Genomic DNA, 17,848 nt, shown 5'->3' on the forward strand with positions numbered 1-17,848 from the left:
AGGAGGGGCCCACTTTACAGTGCTTCACTTTACAGTGTTTACCTAATGCAGTGGTTTTCAATTATACCCATTCTTCATTTATTCAGACTGCCCACAATAAATATATTCACCACTTACTATAAGCTAAGGATGAAATTATTTTAAGGTAAGTACTGTGTGCACTGTATATACACTTTTTAGGCCTAGCTCTATTGCTTTTATATGCATTTGAAATTGAAAAAAAAGGCTGTGTTTCACCTTATAGCAGTGGCCTGGAACCTAACCTGCTGTATATGTGGGGCCCTCCCGTATTTAAAAATCTACTAACCCTAATAATTAGGGATGTGCTAAAATATTGGTATTGGTATCAGTGGAAATTGACTATATTTATGTATCAGTATCAGTAAAATACAGTGGACCCCCGGTTAACGATATTTTTTCACTCCAGAAGTATGATCAGGTGCCAGTACTGAACGAATTTGTTCCCATAAGAAATATTGTGAAGTAGATTAGTCCATTTCAGACCCTCAAACATACACGTACAAACGCACTTACATAAATACACTTACATAATTGGTCACATTTGGAGGTAATCGTTATGCGGGGGTCCACTGTAATGAGAGATACCACCCAATACTTTTAAAATATTAATATTACATGTATGCTCAAAAATATCAAAATAAGCATACACTTACACACACACAGGTGAGCGGGCATGCAAACATGCAAACCCCCGCACTTACACACACAAAATTGGCAAGTGCCTTTGACAACTAGTTATTAACACAACAGGCCAAGTAATAAGTAATGATATTGTCATTTTAGAGAACTTAAGTAATTTAATATTTAACCTTCCTGTGTTATTTAATATATTTCCATATAGTATAATGAACATAGTCATTATAATTTTAAAATAAAAAAATAAAGTAAAAGTATTGGTATCAGAATTGGCTGAAAATTGGCTATCAGTATCAGTAAAAAATTTTGGTACTGTCCCATACTACTAATAATATACAGCACTACTAATAATATACAGCACTACTAATAATATGCAGCATTACTAATAATATACAGCACTACTAATAATATACAGCACTACTAATAATATACAGCACTACTAATAATATGCAGCACTACTAATAATATGCAGCATTACTAATAATATACAGCACTACTAATAATATACAGCACTACTAATAATATGCAGCACTACTAATAATATGCAGCATTACTAATAATATACAGCACTACTAATAATATACAGCACTACTAATAATATGCAGCATTACTAATAATATACAGCACTACTAATAATATACAGCACTACTAATAATATGTAGCATTACTAATAATATACAGCACTACTAATAATATACAGCACTACTAATAATATGTAGCATTACTAATAATATACAGCATTACTAATAATATGCAGCACTACTAATAATATACAGCACTACTAATAATATGCAGCATTACTAATAATATACAGCATTACTAATAATATGCAGCACTACTAATAATATACAGCACTACTAATAATATACAGCACTACTAATAATATGTAGCATTACTAATAATATACAGCATTACTAATAATATGCAGCACTACTAATAATATACAGCACTACTAATAATATGTAGCATTACTAATAATATACAGCATTACTAATAATATGCAGCACTACTAATAATATACAGCACTACTAATAATATACAGCACTACTAATAATATGTAGCATTACTAATAATATACAGCATTACTAATAATATGCAGCACTACTAATAATATGTAGCATTACTAATAATATACAGCACTACTAATAATATGCAGCATTACTAATAATATGCAGCATTACTAATAATATACAGCACTACTAATAATATACAGCACTACTAATAATATGCAGCATTACTAATAATATGCAGCATTACTAATAATATACAGCACTACTAATAATATGCAGCATTACTAATAATATGCAGCATTACTAATAATATGCAGCATTACTAATAATATACAGCACTACTAATAATATACAGCACTACTAATAATATACAGCACTACTAATAATATGCAGCATTACTAATAATATGCAGCATTACTAATAATATACAGCACTACTAATAATATACAGCACTACTAATAATATACAGCACTACTAATAATATACAGCACTACTAATAATATGCAGCATTACTAATAATATGCAGCATTACTAATAATATACAGCACTAGAATGATAACAAATTCTCACTACAGGCAGCACACTCCACCAATATTCAATACACTCAACCTACTCACCATACAAAACATCCATACTTATTACTGCACCTATTACATACATAGAACACTCAACTCTGATATTAACCCTCCCCTCAAACATCTCCTTGCCAACCTCAACAGAACACATGACCATAACACAAGGCACAGATCACTCTTTGATATTCCTCGTGTCCATCTCACGCTATGCAAAAACTCAATGCACATAAAAGGCCCTAAAATCTGGAATTCATTACCTGTTAATATAAAAGAAACACTACCTGTTTATAAATTCAAGTCTCTTCTCAAAGATCACTTACTCACCCAAAACCAAATAAATACTGAATAACTGAACCTTATAAATTGTATATCTTAAATGTTTCTCACAATTATATCACATAAATGTTAAACCTAAAACCCAATCTAACTTTATTATTTTTTAAATTCACTACCTAACAGAATACTCCATTCTACTGAATTTACAACAATGCATGCAACCATATGACCTGTCTTTGTAATACTCACTTGTGCTTTATAGTAATCAGTTTACATTAATGTTTTTCACTGATTTCATCATTGCTTAGTTAATCTTAAGTTAATTTTAAGCCAGCCCGTAATGCTATGCATAGTATAAGTGGCTTTGGCATGCTGCTCTTATCTGTATTTTTTTTGTACCTCTGTAAGTGTGCTCAAATTATAAATAAATAAATAAATAAATAAATAAATAAATAAATATACAGCACTACTAATAATATGCAGCATTACTAATAATATGCAGCACTACTAATAATATACAGCACTACTAATAATATGCAGCATTACTAATAATATGCAGCACTACTAATAATATACAGCACTACTAATAATATGTAGCATTACTAATAATATACAGCATTACTAATAATATACAGCATTACTAATAATATACAGCACTACTAATAATATGCAGCATTACTAATAATATGCAGCATTACTAATAATATACAGCACTACTAATAATATACAGCACTACTAATAATATGCAGCATTACTAATAATATGCAGCACTACTAATAATATACAGCACTACTAATAATATGCAGCATTACTAATAATATGCAGCATTACTAATAATATGCAGCACTACTAATAATATGCAGCACTACTAATAATATGCAGCACTACTAATAATATGCAGCATTACTAATAATATGCAGCATTACTAATAATATGCAGCATTACTAATAATATGCAGCACTACTAATAATATGCAGCACTACTAATAATATGCAGCACTACTAATAATATGCAGCACTACTAATAATATGCAGCACTACTAATAATATGCAGCTCAGGCTCACCTTCAAAGCCTTCAAAATCCCTGATTGCCACAAAGTCAGGCCACAATTCCTTCCATGCTGATTGCATGGTCCTGGAAAACACATTTCCCAGGCTTTGTCTATAAGCCTCAAGGAAGTGAGGATATTGAAATGGTCTTTCCAGAACTCCCTAAGGGTTAAATTTGTTTCTGAAGTGATTTCCAGTGTGCATTCTGTGAACATGTGACCCGAACCGTTCGTATTGTTGGTCAACAACCAAGAGAGCGCACAAAAACCAGGACATTTTTTCTCAAATTCCTTGTTCGAAAACCGCTTTGTTCAATAAGTAATGCAGTTGACAACCGAGGATCCACTGTACAACATATAAATCCCACTTATTTTTACACCTTTAATTTATAAGACTCACATTACTATTATACACATGCAAATAGGTTGCATTTTAACTAATATAAAAAAATAGCTTTTCTTTTTGTGATCCTGGTTATTTGAAAACAAGATACAGTAGTATATAGGTACAGGAGGGCCTCGCTCTACAGTGCTTCACTTTAAGGCATTTTGCTAATGCAGTGGTTTTTCAATTATACTCATTCTTCATTTATTCAGATTTCCTACAATAAATATACAGTGGACCCTCGACTAATGCTATTAATCCGTTCCTGAGAGCTCATCGTTAGTTAAGTTAATTTTCCCCATAAGAAATAATGGAAATCAAATTAATCCGTGTAGGACACCCCAAAGTACGAAAAAAAAATTGTTTTTACCACATGAAATATTAATTTTAATACACACAAACTGAAGAAGACATGCAGTTACATGACACTTACCTTTATTGAAGATCTGGTGATGATTGATGGGATGGGAGGAGGGGAGAGTGTTGATGGTCTTAGTGTTTAGAAGGGGAAGCCCCTTCCATTAGGACTTGAGATGGCAAGTCCTTTTCTGGGGTTACTTCCCTTCCCTTTAAATCTCTCAAACCAACCTTTGCTGGCCTTAAATTCACTCACATCACCACTAGTTGCTGGCATTTTTTTAATTAAATCGTCATGCAAATTCCTAGCCTTTTTACATATGATCGCTTGAGAGATGCTATCTCCTGCTATCTGTTTTTCGTTTATCCACACCAATAACAGTCTCTCAGCATCTTCAAGTACTTGCGATCTCAGTTTCAAAAACATAGTTGCACCTTTGGCAAGAACAGCTTCCTTGATTGCCGTTTTCTTGGCCACAATAGTAGCGATGGTTGATTGGGGTTTTGTGTACAACCTGGCCAGCTCGGAGACACACACTCCACTTTCATACTTAGCAATGATCTCTTTCTTCATATCCATAGCAATTCTCACCCTTTTTGCTGTAGGGTTGGCACTAGAAGCTTTCTTGGGGCCCATGGTGACTTATTTTGCAGGTGCAATCACTAAAAAGGCTGTGATAATATGAAATGTTCCGATTGTATGCTTGGAAGCGACCGCGGTGGCTGGCTGGTTTGTAAACACTGGCCAGAAGTGGACGCGTCTCAGATGGAACAAATAGTGTTGGTCGAGTTTTTTAGTGCTAGTCGAGGCAAAAATTTTGCGTTAAAATGTATCGCTAGTCGGATTTATCGTTAATCGATGCCATCGTTGGTCGAGGGTCCACTGTATTCACCACTCACTATAAGCTAAGGATGAAAATATTTTAAAGGTAATTAAAGTGTGTATTGTACATGCATTTATTAGGCCTAACTCTATTGCTTACTTAATATATGATGGTGTAAACATGTTATCAGGCTTTTATATACATTTGAAAGTGAAAAAAAGGCTATGATTCACTTTACAGTGATTTTCGCTTTACAGCGGTAGCCCAGAACCTAACCTGCCACATAAGTGGGGGGCCCTCCTGTATAAGGACACAATACATAAAACAAGTTTTTATTGGGTCTATGTTTTGCCCAGGGCTGAGCTTCAACAAGTGAGCAGCTACATTTTAAGAACATAAGAACATAAGAACGAAGGAACACTGCAGAAGGCCTACTGGCCCATGCGAGGCAGGTCCAAGTCTCCTACCGGCTTAAGCCAATGCACCCAACCTTGTCAGGTCAGGTCACATTGACTTAAGGGAGGAACACGGCAACCGACCTGGTAGCACAAGCTATCAGGTCCAACTCACACCCACCCACATCCACTCATGTATTTATCCAACCTATTTTTAAAGCTACACAACGTTGTGGCCTCTATAACTGTACTCGGGAGTTTGTTCCACTCATCCACAACTCTATTACCAAACCAGTACTTTCCTATATCCTTCCTGAATCTGAATTTTTCCAACTTAAAACCATTGCTGCGAGTCCTGTCTAGGCTAGATATTTTCAGCACACTATTTACATCCCCTTTATTTATTCCTGTCTTCCATTTATACACCTCAATCATATCCCCCCTAATTCTACGTCTTTCTAGAGAGTGCAGATTCAGGGCCCTTAGTCTATCCTCATGGGGAAGGTTTCTGATACATGGGATCAACTTTGTCATCCTCCTTTGTACATTTTCCAGAGAATTTATATCCATCCTGTAATACGGTGACCAAAACTGTGCAGCATAATCTAAATGAGGCCTAACCAAGGATGTATAGAGTTGAAGAACAACCTGACTTTATAATCATGGAGAGTAAGGTAAGACCAATAAAGAAATGTATGTTTGGTGCTGATGATGCAGATAGAGGAACACTGCAGTCAACCTACTATTCCATTATTTAGGTTCGAACTATTTGCTTATGAGACAAGTATTTTCCATATAAGACGATGTGTGTCAAGGGTTTTTGATTTGCTGAAAGCACCCAGATTCTGTACAGTTGTGCTTGGTGTGCTGGTGATCACTAATTTCAGGCACCATTGTCTCAATTTGTTCAGTTCCTTGTCATCTTTCCACATCATAAGGTGTGCAGGCTTGTCCTAATGAATAATGCATGCACTGTTTATGTTACAAATCTTACAAGGGTACTGATATTCCTGAATTTTGGCATCTGAGATCCTTGATGTTTCCCCTATGTATTGCTTATCACAGCCCCAACAGCTTGTGCCAGAACCCTCCCACTGTACCAACAGCTTGTACCAGAACTCTCCCACTGTACCAACAGCTTGTGCCAGACCTCTTCCACTGTACCAACAACAGCTTGTGCCAGAACTCTCCCACTGTACCAACAACAACTTGTGCCAGAACTCTCCCACTGTACCAACAGCTTATGACAGAACTCTCCCCCTGTACTAACAACAGCTTGTGCCAGAACTCTTCCACTGTACCAACAGCTCATGCCAGAACTTTCTCACTGTACCAACAATAGCTTGTGCCAGAACTTTTCCAATGTACTAACAACGACTTGTGCCAGAACTCTTCCACTGTACCAACAACAGCTTGTGCCAAAAACTCTCTCACTGTACCAACAATGGCTTGTGCCAGAACTCTCCTACTGTATTAACAACAGCTTGTACCAGATCTCTCCCATTGTACTAACAGCTTGTGTCAGAACTTTCCCACTGTACTAACAGCTTGTGCACATAAAATGGTACAGACACACAAGTACTGCTGCTTTCTGGTACTACATATCCAGGTCTGGTAATGACATGGTTTGTATACACCATTCCACGTGCAGGCTGCAATAAACAATGACAAATAGAGAGATTTTGGGAGGTGTTAAGGGAATGTATAGGAACCTTTGAACCAAGTGAGAGAGTAATTGTGGTAGGGGACCTAAATGCTAAAGTAGGAGAAACATTTTGAGAGGGTGTGGTGGTAGGTAAGTTTGGGGTGCCAGGTGTAAATGATAATGGGAGCCCTTTGATTGAACTTTGTATAGAAAGGGGTTTAGTTATAGGTAATACGTATTTTAAGAAAAAGAGGATAAATAAGTATACAAGATATGATGTAGGGCATAATGACAGTAATTTGTTGGACTATGTATTGGTAGATAAAAGACTGTTGAGTAGACTTCATGATGTACATATTTAAAGAGGGGCCATAGATATATCAGATCACTTTCTAGTTGTAGCTACAGTGAGAATAAAAGGTAAATGGGATACAAGGAAAATAGAAGCAGCAAATAAGAGAGAGATGAAGGTGTATAAACTAAAAGAGGAGGCAGTTAGGGTAAGATATAAATCACTACTGGAGGATAGATGGGCTAGTGAGAGTATAGGCAATGGGGTCGATGATGTATGGGGTAGGTTAAGAATGTAGTGTTAGAGTGTTCAGCAGAAGTTTGTGGTTACAGGAAAGTGGGTGCGGGAGGGAAGACGAGCGATTGGTGGAATGATGGTGTAAAGAGGGTAGTAAGGGAGAAAAAGTTAGCATATGAGAGATTTTTACAAAGTAGAAGTGATGCAAGGAAGGAAGAGTATATGGAGAGAAAAAGAGAGGTTAAGAGAGTGGTGAAGCACTGTAAAAAGAGAGCAAATGAGAGAGTAGGTGAGATGTTATCAAAAATTTTTGTTGAAAATAAGAAAAAGTTTTGGAGTGAGATTAATAAATTGAGGAAGCCTAGGAAACAAATGGATTTGACAGTTAAAAGTAGGAGAGGGAAAATGGCAGGCTGTACTTGAGTCCTGGAGATGGGAAGTACAGTGTCTACACTCTGAAGTAGGGGTGTTAATATTGCAGTTTTATAACTGTAGTGTAAAGCACCCCTCTGGCAAGACAGTGATGGAATGAATGATGATGAAAGTTTTTCTTTTTTGGGCCACCCTGCCTTAGTGGGAATTGGCCGATGTGTTAATAAAATAAAAAAAATAAAAATATTTTGTTTTTAATTACAAATCTACATACAGCAATTCATTGTACAAGAATGTTTAAAATAAATCTAGTAAGAAGTGTTTCTCATTTACTCACCATTGGGTGTGGCTGCAGGCTTCTTTTCCTTTACATTTCCTTCATTGTCAAATAAATACATATGGCCCATTGGACTCTCCTTGGTTTTGGTTGTTATAATAACTTCTGCTACAGTACACAGTGATGCTAATGCCTCACCCCGGAACCCATAAGTAGTTAAACATGCTGCAAAACAATGAGGAATCTTATGTGAGTACATTACATTGTACAAGATTTACAAGTTCTCAATTTTGTAAGGCATCTGAATTAGAGATATGTTGCCTACTTCAGTTATGACAAATGCTGACATATTTATTAACACTGGAAACATTGGTCTTATTTTTAGCTATAAGTTTAAATAGACTTGAAAATTCATCACCAGAAATTTTGCTCTTCCTTCAAACCTTAATTTCAAATGTCAACAATATCACTGCTGATTTTGGCACATTAATTTTGTCATAATTTATTTGCACATTAGCATACTGTATTAATACTAGAGAAACACAAGATTAATTGTACATAAAGGGGAAAGTTAAAGTTAAGTTAAAGTCAGAGAGAAAAGGAACTTGTAAGGGATGACAAAGGTCTTGCCTATTTCACAGTTTAACTACCATACCTAACAAGTGCAGCAAGTGGCAATGTTTCTTAAGCTTCTTTGATTGCATTTATTGGTGCTGCAGTGCTCAGTGACAGCAGCATCTATATACATACATCTAACATATATTCCATGATGAGTTTAGCATCCTTCCAGCTCAGCATTTCTCATATTGTTAATGCAACATGAACTTTCATTCAAGCTAAAAAAAATTACATCAAAGATTCTAGATGAATTACTGTATTTTGGTGGAATTGTTGAAAGGTTTTGTGCATACTCGGGATTTGGTGATGATCTTGTTTGCTAGTGCTGCTTTTTAGCAGGTGAGTGTTTGCTCTACTAGAAGTGTATTGCAAGCAACTCCAATGTTGATTTTATTGCAGGTGCTAATGATATATGCTGTATGTCTTGTTGGAAAAATGAGCTACTGTTATGGCTTGTTTTATTTTCCTTTATTTATAAAGCACTAGAACCATTTGGTTATACAGAGCTTTAAATATATTCTGATTATAACATCATCAACTTTACACCATCATTGTCAACTTTATGGTGTCATGACTGATTTACTCTCATATTATGTATACTGTAATCATAAAAAAAATAAACTATTCAGAATCAATTTTACACATTCCACAATTCATATGTATAAGTCATTCCATGTGATTGGGGATGGGGTGTGTCACTGCCAGGAAGATGTCTTATATATTCCAAATTGATTACAATTTCATGATACTCTACTGTTCGTGGCATTCAGCCAAAAAGCACACCATGTAGATTTAGTCTACGATAACCCAATATAGTACAACTATGTGACTTACTTGCATATTTTGATAAGAATTACACTTTGCAACAATTGTAATATTATAAGATTTCCTTGTACTGTAAATATATGCTTTACAATGATCTTGATACATGGAAATTATATTATATTTATAGAATTCCCACCAAGGCCACCCTGCCTTGGTGGGAATCGGCCAGTGTGATAATAAAAAAAAATAAAATAAAAAAATATTTATAGAACCCAAGATATGCCCTTGAACCTAAATATAACATCATAATACATAATTAACTTAGGATAACACAATATGTATAGTTAAACACCTTTAAGAAAAACAATTACAGTATTTGCACCAGTTTATAATGTACAGTATATTCTAAGTGGAGCAATGTCAGTCTTGGCATTTCCCCATGCCTGAAATACTAAAATGCCTTGAACACAACTTATATCATAAGGAACTAGTATATACAGCCTCTCCTCTCCTCACTAAACGACAGAGTTCCGTTCCTAAGACCAAGTCGGTAAACGAATTCGTCACTAAGCAAGGAGCATGCTATAATGGTAGTGGGTTTGTGTCAAACACTTTTGATATTGTTTTAATGTCATCTTTGCACCATTTATAACATTTTTTAGTATATTTTTAAATGTTTATACAGTAGTGTTCACTGTATTTTTACCACTGAATATATTATTGCTTAGTTAATCTTAAGTTAGTTTTAAGCTGCCCATAATGCTCGGCATACAAGGGGCTTTTGGCATGTACACTAAACCACTGTATTTCTTTTGTACAACTATGTATCATGTTCAAATAATAATAAATAAATAAATAAATATATTGCAATAAACAGAATAGAGGAAATCAGCTCTAATATACATTATTTAGGGATGCATACTGGTTAGAGAGCTCATCGCAAGTCTGAGTCGTTGGTAAATGAGTACGTCATTAAGAGAGGAGAGGCTGTATAGTGTTACACAATAAAAATATGACAACAATCATAATCTAACATCAATAAATTGTTGGTGCATTTATGCCACTGTTGCCAACTTCAACAAACCTTAAAAATCATAAGTTTTATCCACTTTTTTTCCTTGTTGTTTTGTTCTACTTGGAAGAATAGATTCTTTTAAGCTGTAAAATAAAAGAAATTTGTATTTACAAAATTCTGCCTTACACTCACAAGAAATTTAACCCTTTGAGGGTCACCAGGCCCTCTCAGAGACTTGTTCTCTGGGTTGCCAAAATTTAAAAAAAAAAAAAATTATGAAAAGACAGAGAATCGTTTCCCGATCATAATGACACCAAAAGTATGAAATTTGATGGAAAACTTATGGAATTATGCTTTCACGAAGTTAGCGGTCTTGACGATGTTTACGCATCGGTGATTTTGCCCACTTTGAGCCCTATTTTCGGCCAATTCCAGTGTACTAGTCAAAAAAATCATAACTATTTCGCTAGAACTCTGTTTTTCTATCAAATGAGTACAAGAAACCACCCATTTACCAATTTCAACTATCCAACAAAGTGGTCAGAATTTAGCAATTTTGCCAATTTCACACAATTTCAAAAGATGCCAGTTTCCAAATAGTGTCCAGAATAAACAAGAAAAACATTCCTGGCCCTAAAATAACATTTCCTCTGTTCATCAGTGATGTCCCCAGGCCCCTCTTACATTTCTTTTGCTTTCCACTTTGATTTTTTATTCTCACAAAAATAATAAGATTTACTGTTGTGCGGACTACTGCATTAGTGTAGAAGTGGTATAAATAATATCGGCGCACTTGTGAAAGAGTATTAGACTCGCCAGTTGACACGTATTGGACGCTTGGCATGATTTGTTTACTTTTGAACTTCGGTAAAAATCGAACATTTCTGCTACTTTGAGCTCAATTTCAAGGTACATGTACTTTTCATTGTAAAACCAGTCAAAATCATCTCAATTTCTGTAATATGTCTTCCATTCTATACAATGAGACCAGGAAAACTAGAATACAACAATAAATACTATACGAAAATACACTGCAAAGTCGCTGTTTTAAACCAAAAACTCGGTCAAAGTTTTTTTTTTTCTCATTACGCACTGTGTGCTGCAGGATTTTTTTTTATACTGCGCACACTGACCACATAGAACCATTCCTTCATATGTAGGCCTACCAGCTTTCTCTTGCTAGATTTGAGGGCACTAGAATTTATGCATACTAGTACGTCAAAATCCCTGGCACGTAAGCCGTACTAGTACGGCTGACACCCCGAAAGGGTTAATTTCTGGGTATGCCATAATTAAGGGTTAAATGGGCTTTCTGGCAACTTCAATTTGATGCTAATGAATGGCACTTAATCTAAGAAATTGGAGCTACCCTCCCCTTTCTTAAATTAAACCCTGTTACCCTCCACTGCTCCCATTCCCTAGATGCTGTATGACCCACGTGGGTCTTAGTGCTTCCCCATGAATATAATAAGCATGTACATGGTCAGCTCTCTTTAAAACCTCCTCTATATATAGCAATTTTTTGTACATGTAGTTGAAAAAGTGCATAAAAAAATTGAATGGCATGTACACCGAAGGCCTTCCCATGCACTATTCAGCTTTGAATATACTTAGTCACATTTATGAAAACTTGCACTGTACAGAGAAGCTTTATAAGAGAGCTTGCTGTACTTCCAAATGAGGGTTTAAAACCCTACATATGTATGTTGCATCTGCAAAAATTATACTACCAAAGCTCTTCCTATATCTACAAGGAATAATATACATCAATAATCAGAGAAATTACAGAATAACATAGTACAACATGTAACTGCTTGTTAAAATTAAAACTTAATGAACTTAAACTGTACCCAAGTCAGAAAAGGATGAAATTTTAGAAGTATAATGTGGCTTAGCAATGAACTTGACATCATCTTCATGAACACCAGTTCCATTGTCTCGGACTTCAAGACGAGAAAATCCATGGTTTTCCTGCAACATAAACAACTCACTATAAATATACTTTTACATACATACTGTAATAATAATAATAATAATAATAATAATAATAATAATAATAATAATAATAATAATACAGTAATGTATATTCCCAAAAATTATACACAAGAGTGTGTTTTCATGATAAAAACAATCATTTTGCCCAGAAAACCATAACACTGGACAATTCAGGAAAAAACAAACTTCATTCATTAAATCAGTGGACTTGGGCTGTTGTCTCCAAGATTTGCTCAGGCAACAGATTTTACCTGTTAAATCTGGAATCCACCGAATTGAGATTTTTTCCTGCATTATCATCAAAGGTTTTGATAACTTCTGCATAGTTGCTTTACCTACCACTTTAATGGAAACTGTTGTAGATTCTGCATCAAATGAATTCTCCACAAGTTCCTTAACAATAGAAGCTGGTGTAGTGATAACCTGTGTACTCTTAATGAGCCGAACTGTATCTTGAGGGAGAGCATGCAAAGTCATCCTCAAATAATGTCCTAAAAACTTCTCGTATTCTGTGCTTTATCAGTCTCCACTCTAATCACGGCTGTAACAAGAAATAAAACAGAATATCAAATTCTTATCCGAATACAGTAATACAAAATCGTGACCGAGTTATACATCAGTGTTAAGCCGAAATAGTAAATGGAGAAAGTGTGTTTCTAGAGAAAGGGAGATAATCGCAAGTTACAATCAAATATACTGTATCAAGAAAATTGTGGAGAAATAAGGTATATGAGATAACTAATTGTGGAGCACAATACATAGTTTACCCATCAGAACTAGATACAGTTGTCCCAGTTTACTATATAATGTATCTAGATCAATACTAGTTTAGGTGATGGCACTAACAAAACCAGGGTGGATGATGAAGACTATTCAGATTATCATCATCAAAAGATTAATACTGTTTCTCAGAATAATTCATGAAAACTAAAGTGCTATATTTTTGTTTTTGTCCTTGTTCTCTCACAGGATAAGCAAAACTTTTACTCACATTAGTAACCACAAAAAATTAATAACCCAGGATAATATATAAGAAAGGTAATCACAGTGTGGCTTATTTCATAAGAGCCACTTTCAGGTCCTTTTCCAGAATCTGACCCATAACAGTCAACCAACTGCTAGGTACTGATTGTATCTATTTACTGGTAGTGAAACTGGCCAGGTGTTAAGAGACTTGCCCATACACCTCACCCCATTCCTATAAGGTACTCTACAGATGAGGATACACTGCTATAGTGTTTCAGAGTACTTTAGGTACTGGTAATTAGAAAGTTTCAAGTGCAGTATCCCAGACAAGCAAGTCTGAAGTCTCTGAGGCTTGGAATCCACATGGATCATGTTATGATGACAGTCTAAAGAGGATATCCTTACAATCTCTAATAAGTATTTACACCATTTCCACAGAGGTCTTTATGTCGTGCATCCTATTTAGATATATGTCTATTTTTTGAACATTATAAAATACATTTAAGTTAACAAAAGTCAGATAAAGGTAGAGAAGTTTTTGTTGCATTTATGGATTGAGAAAAGGCAAATGACAGAGTCGATAGAGAAGCAAAGTGACAGATGTTGCAAGTGTATGGAACAGGTGGTAGGTTACTTAAAGCAGTTAAAAATTTTTTGTGAATAAACAGTTTACAAAACCAACAAGATAATAAATAAGACACTTGTGCAACATTTGGGTATCTTTATTCTGAAAGCCTTTCACCATACAGTGGCTTCTCCAGTCCAATGTAGAGAAAGGTGGAAGATGAGGAGGAGTTTGAGGTAATCAGTCCCTAAGCCTGGAGTTAATAATAATAATAATAATAATAATAATAATAATAATTCTAGGTAGTAGGTTGGTAGACAGCAACCACCCAGGGAGGTACTACCGTCCTGCCAAGTGAGTGTAAACGAAAGCCTGTAATTGTTTTACATGATGGAAGGATTGCTGGTGTCCTTTTTTCTGTCTCATAAACATGCAAGATTTCAGGTACGTCTTGCTACTTCTACTTACACTTAGGTTACACTACACATGCATGTACAAGCATATATATGTATATATGCACATCCCTCTGGGTTTTCGTCTATTTTCTTTCTAGTTCTTGTTGTTGTTTATTTCCTCTTATCTCCATGGGGAAGTGGAACAGAATTCTTCCTCCGTAAGCCATGCGTGTTGTAAGAGGCAACTAAAATGCCGGGAGCAAGGGACTAGTAACCCCTTCTCCCGTATAAATTACTAAATTTAAAAAGAGAAACTTTCGTTTTTCTTTTTGGGCCACCCTGCCTTGGTGGGATACAGCTGGTTTGTTGAAAAAAAAAAAATAATAATACGTATCTTTATTTCTACAAGTACATGTATGAGGTATACAGACCATAGCTGACATCACTGACATTCTACTGTGTTGAAAGCCCCTTGTTGTGCTGAGCATTTCGGGCAAATTAGGTAAATTTTATCCCAGGATGCAACCCACACCAGTCGACTAACACCCAGGTACCTATTTTACTGATAGGTGAACATGGACAGCAGGTGTCTTAAGGAAATGTCATAATGTTTCTAGCTGTACCTACTATCCATGTTCACCTATCAGTAAAATAGGTACCTGGGTGTTAGTGGACTGGTGTGGGTCGCATCCTGGGAACAAAATTTACCTAATTTGCAGGAAATGCTCGGCATAACAAGCAGCGTTCTATATAGTAGTATGTTACTGATGTCAGCTATGGTCTGTATACCTTGTACATGTACTTGTAGAAATAAAGATATTGTTATTAACTTCAAGCTGAGGGACTGATCACCTCAAACTCCTCGTCTTCCACTCTTCCCTGCACTGGACTGAAAAAGCCACTGTTTCAAAACGTTTTCATAAAAAAAAGATACCCAAATGTTGTACGAGTGAGTCATTTATCAAAAGTTTTTATGAGAATAGCGAGGCTCAGGTTAGGGTATGTAGGAGAAAGATTATTTTCCAATAAAGGTAAGCCATAGACAGGGATACATGATAGCACCAAGGTTGTTTAACAAACAGTATACATATTTATATATGGGGTTTTAAGAGAAGTAAATGCAAGCTCCTCTGTATGTATTAAGATAAGATTTGTTCAGATTTTTAACCAGGAGGGTTAGCTGCCTAGGGTAACCCCAGAAAGTCAACGAGTCATCAAGATCCCAGACCCCAGTAAGATAGACGTCTTACTGGGGTCCTTTAATCTTATCCCTCAAGCTGCGAACCACAACAGTCGACTAACACCCAGATACCTACTTACTGCTAGGTGAACAGGGACAGCAGGTGTAAGGTAACATGCCCAACATTTCCACCTGTGCGTGGGTTGAACCACTAATACTCGGTGGGTGAGGCGAGTGCGCTACCAAGAAAGCACAGGACATACACATGCCATCAGAATGAAAGTACATATGTCATATTGTATTAATCTACTGGGCTCTAGGCTAAATCTACATGATACATTTAAGAGTATTAATATCATCTGTGTGCTCTCATGACCATTTTAAAAATACGTATGTATATTATGGAAATAAGTTACATTATTTTGACTTCACTGGGTTATCTTACGTTAATATACATATTAGGTACAATGGGTAAGACACTTAGATATCTTCAGTGGAAAAACCTATCGTCTGAACGGCAGGCTTCTTGTAAGATATAAGTGATATTATTATTACTACATTGATGGGGAAGTCATATAACACCCAGGGAATAGAAAGTATTCAGACTCAATTCAAGGAATTTGAGGACAAGTCTAATTCCTTGGATGAAAAGCCTTCACCAGCATGAAGGAACCTTTTTTGAAGTGACTTTGGTAACTGACACCCACAAACTGGTTTAAAAAGACTTGTGTAAGTAAGTTTATTCAGGTATACACAAATACAGTTACATAGATTATCATACATATCAGCAGATGTGTAGAGAACCTGTGATAACCCCCCCCTAAAAAAAAGGTCAAAGCGACTTATTTCCATTGGGGTCGTTAAACACGAGGACATATTTATCAAAAAAAGTATTTCAGGCCTGAGAGCTTGATCAAGGTCCCAGGACCGAAACATTTTTTAATAAGTATGTCCTGGTGTGACAGGTGATGCGACACTGGTGGCATTATTATTATTATAAAATTCTCGTTGGCACTGGACAAGCACCTAAAGTCGGTTCCTGACCAGCCGGGCTGTGGCTCGTACGTTGGTTTGCGTGCAGCCAGCAGCAACAGCCTGGTTGATCAGGCTCTGATCCACCAGGAGGCCTGGTCACAGACCGGGCCGCGGGGGCGTTGACCCCCGGAACTCTCTCCAGGTAAACTCCAGGTAATTCAGTCTACAAATTAAAGATATTACACACCTGTCTAATTCATCATTTTTCTGGAGTACTTTATAACATTCATTTATATTACTTAGCTACGTTTTCTATTGTTTCATGTGTTACAAAGTGCCTTTATCTAACTGAAGAAGCCTGCCACGCAGGCGAAACATTGCACGTGTCTAATTTATCAGGCGAAACGTTGCTTCACTACAAAACCTACATATTACACATATAACACTTAAAACATAACAAGTTACTATACAACACAACTACAAGAATCTATAACTGTGTAAAGAACCTGAATAAAACTAACTCATTACCCAAATGAAATATATAAAAAAACTCAGAACAAAGAAAAGTTGAACACATAATTTGCCTTTCCCGCACAATGTTGTTATTGTGGTTGTTAAGGGCGGGTCGAGTTGCTACCTTAGTCGCCGCCTTCTCTCCTTAAGTAAACTAAGTAATGTAAGTATGTAAGTAAAGTAAGTAAAGTAAGTAAGTAAATAAGTAAGTAAGTAAGTAAGTAAGTAAGTAAATTTATTCAGGTATACACAATACAGTTACATAGAATTATCATACATAGCAGCATATGTGTAGAGAACCTGGGATAACCCAAAAAAGTCAGACAGAGTGACTTATTTCCATTGGGGTCCTTTTACCTTATTATTATAATATAAAGGTTATAATATTTTCTTATTATTCTATAATGAAGATAACATCTTATTATCATACTAAAAAGACTATCTACTACCCGAGGGTCATTACGACTATCTACAATAAAATAAATATGTAAGTAAGTAAGTAAAGTAAGT

The 17,848-nt window shown here is 35.6% G+C and overlaps 1 protein-coding gene across 3 annotated transcripts in view; it reads right to left on the reverse strand.

The window, feature by feature from the left end:
- The window catches only part of LOC128691752 (PMS1 protein homolog 1), a 90,873-nt gene extending 73,399 nt beyond the window's left edge, over window positions 1–17,474 (reverse strand). For 2 of the 3 annotated variants that reach the window (XM_070079625.1, XM_070079608.1), the window contains exons 1-4: window positions 17,347–17,474; window positions 13,084–13,285; window positions 12,600–12,720; window positions 8,412–8,576 (exon numbers count right to left, since the gene is read on the reverse strand). In XM_070079625.1, the coding sequence (XP_069935726.1) occupies window positions 8,412–8,576; window positions 12,600–12,720; window positions 13,084–13,221 (424 nt within the window). In that variant the 5' untranslated portion in view covers window positions 13,222–13,285; window positions 17,347–17,474. The remainder of the gene's footprint in view (window positions 1–8,411; window positions 8,577–12,599; window positions 12,721–13,083; window positions 13,286–17,346) is intronic. The other variant, XM_070079618.1, reaches the window with a different exon arrangement.
- Between the last annotated feature and the right edge of the window lie 374 nt (window positions 17,475–17,848).

This window comes from Cherax quadricarinatus, chromosome 6 (genome assembly GCF_038502225.1).
Source record: "Cherax quadricarinatus isolate ZL_2023a chromosome 6, ASM3850222v1, whole genome shotgun sequence".
NCBI lineage: Eukaryota > Metazoa > Arthropoda > Malacostraca > Decapoda > Parastacidae > Cherax > Cherax quadricarinatus.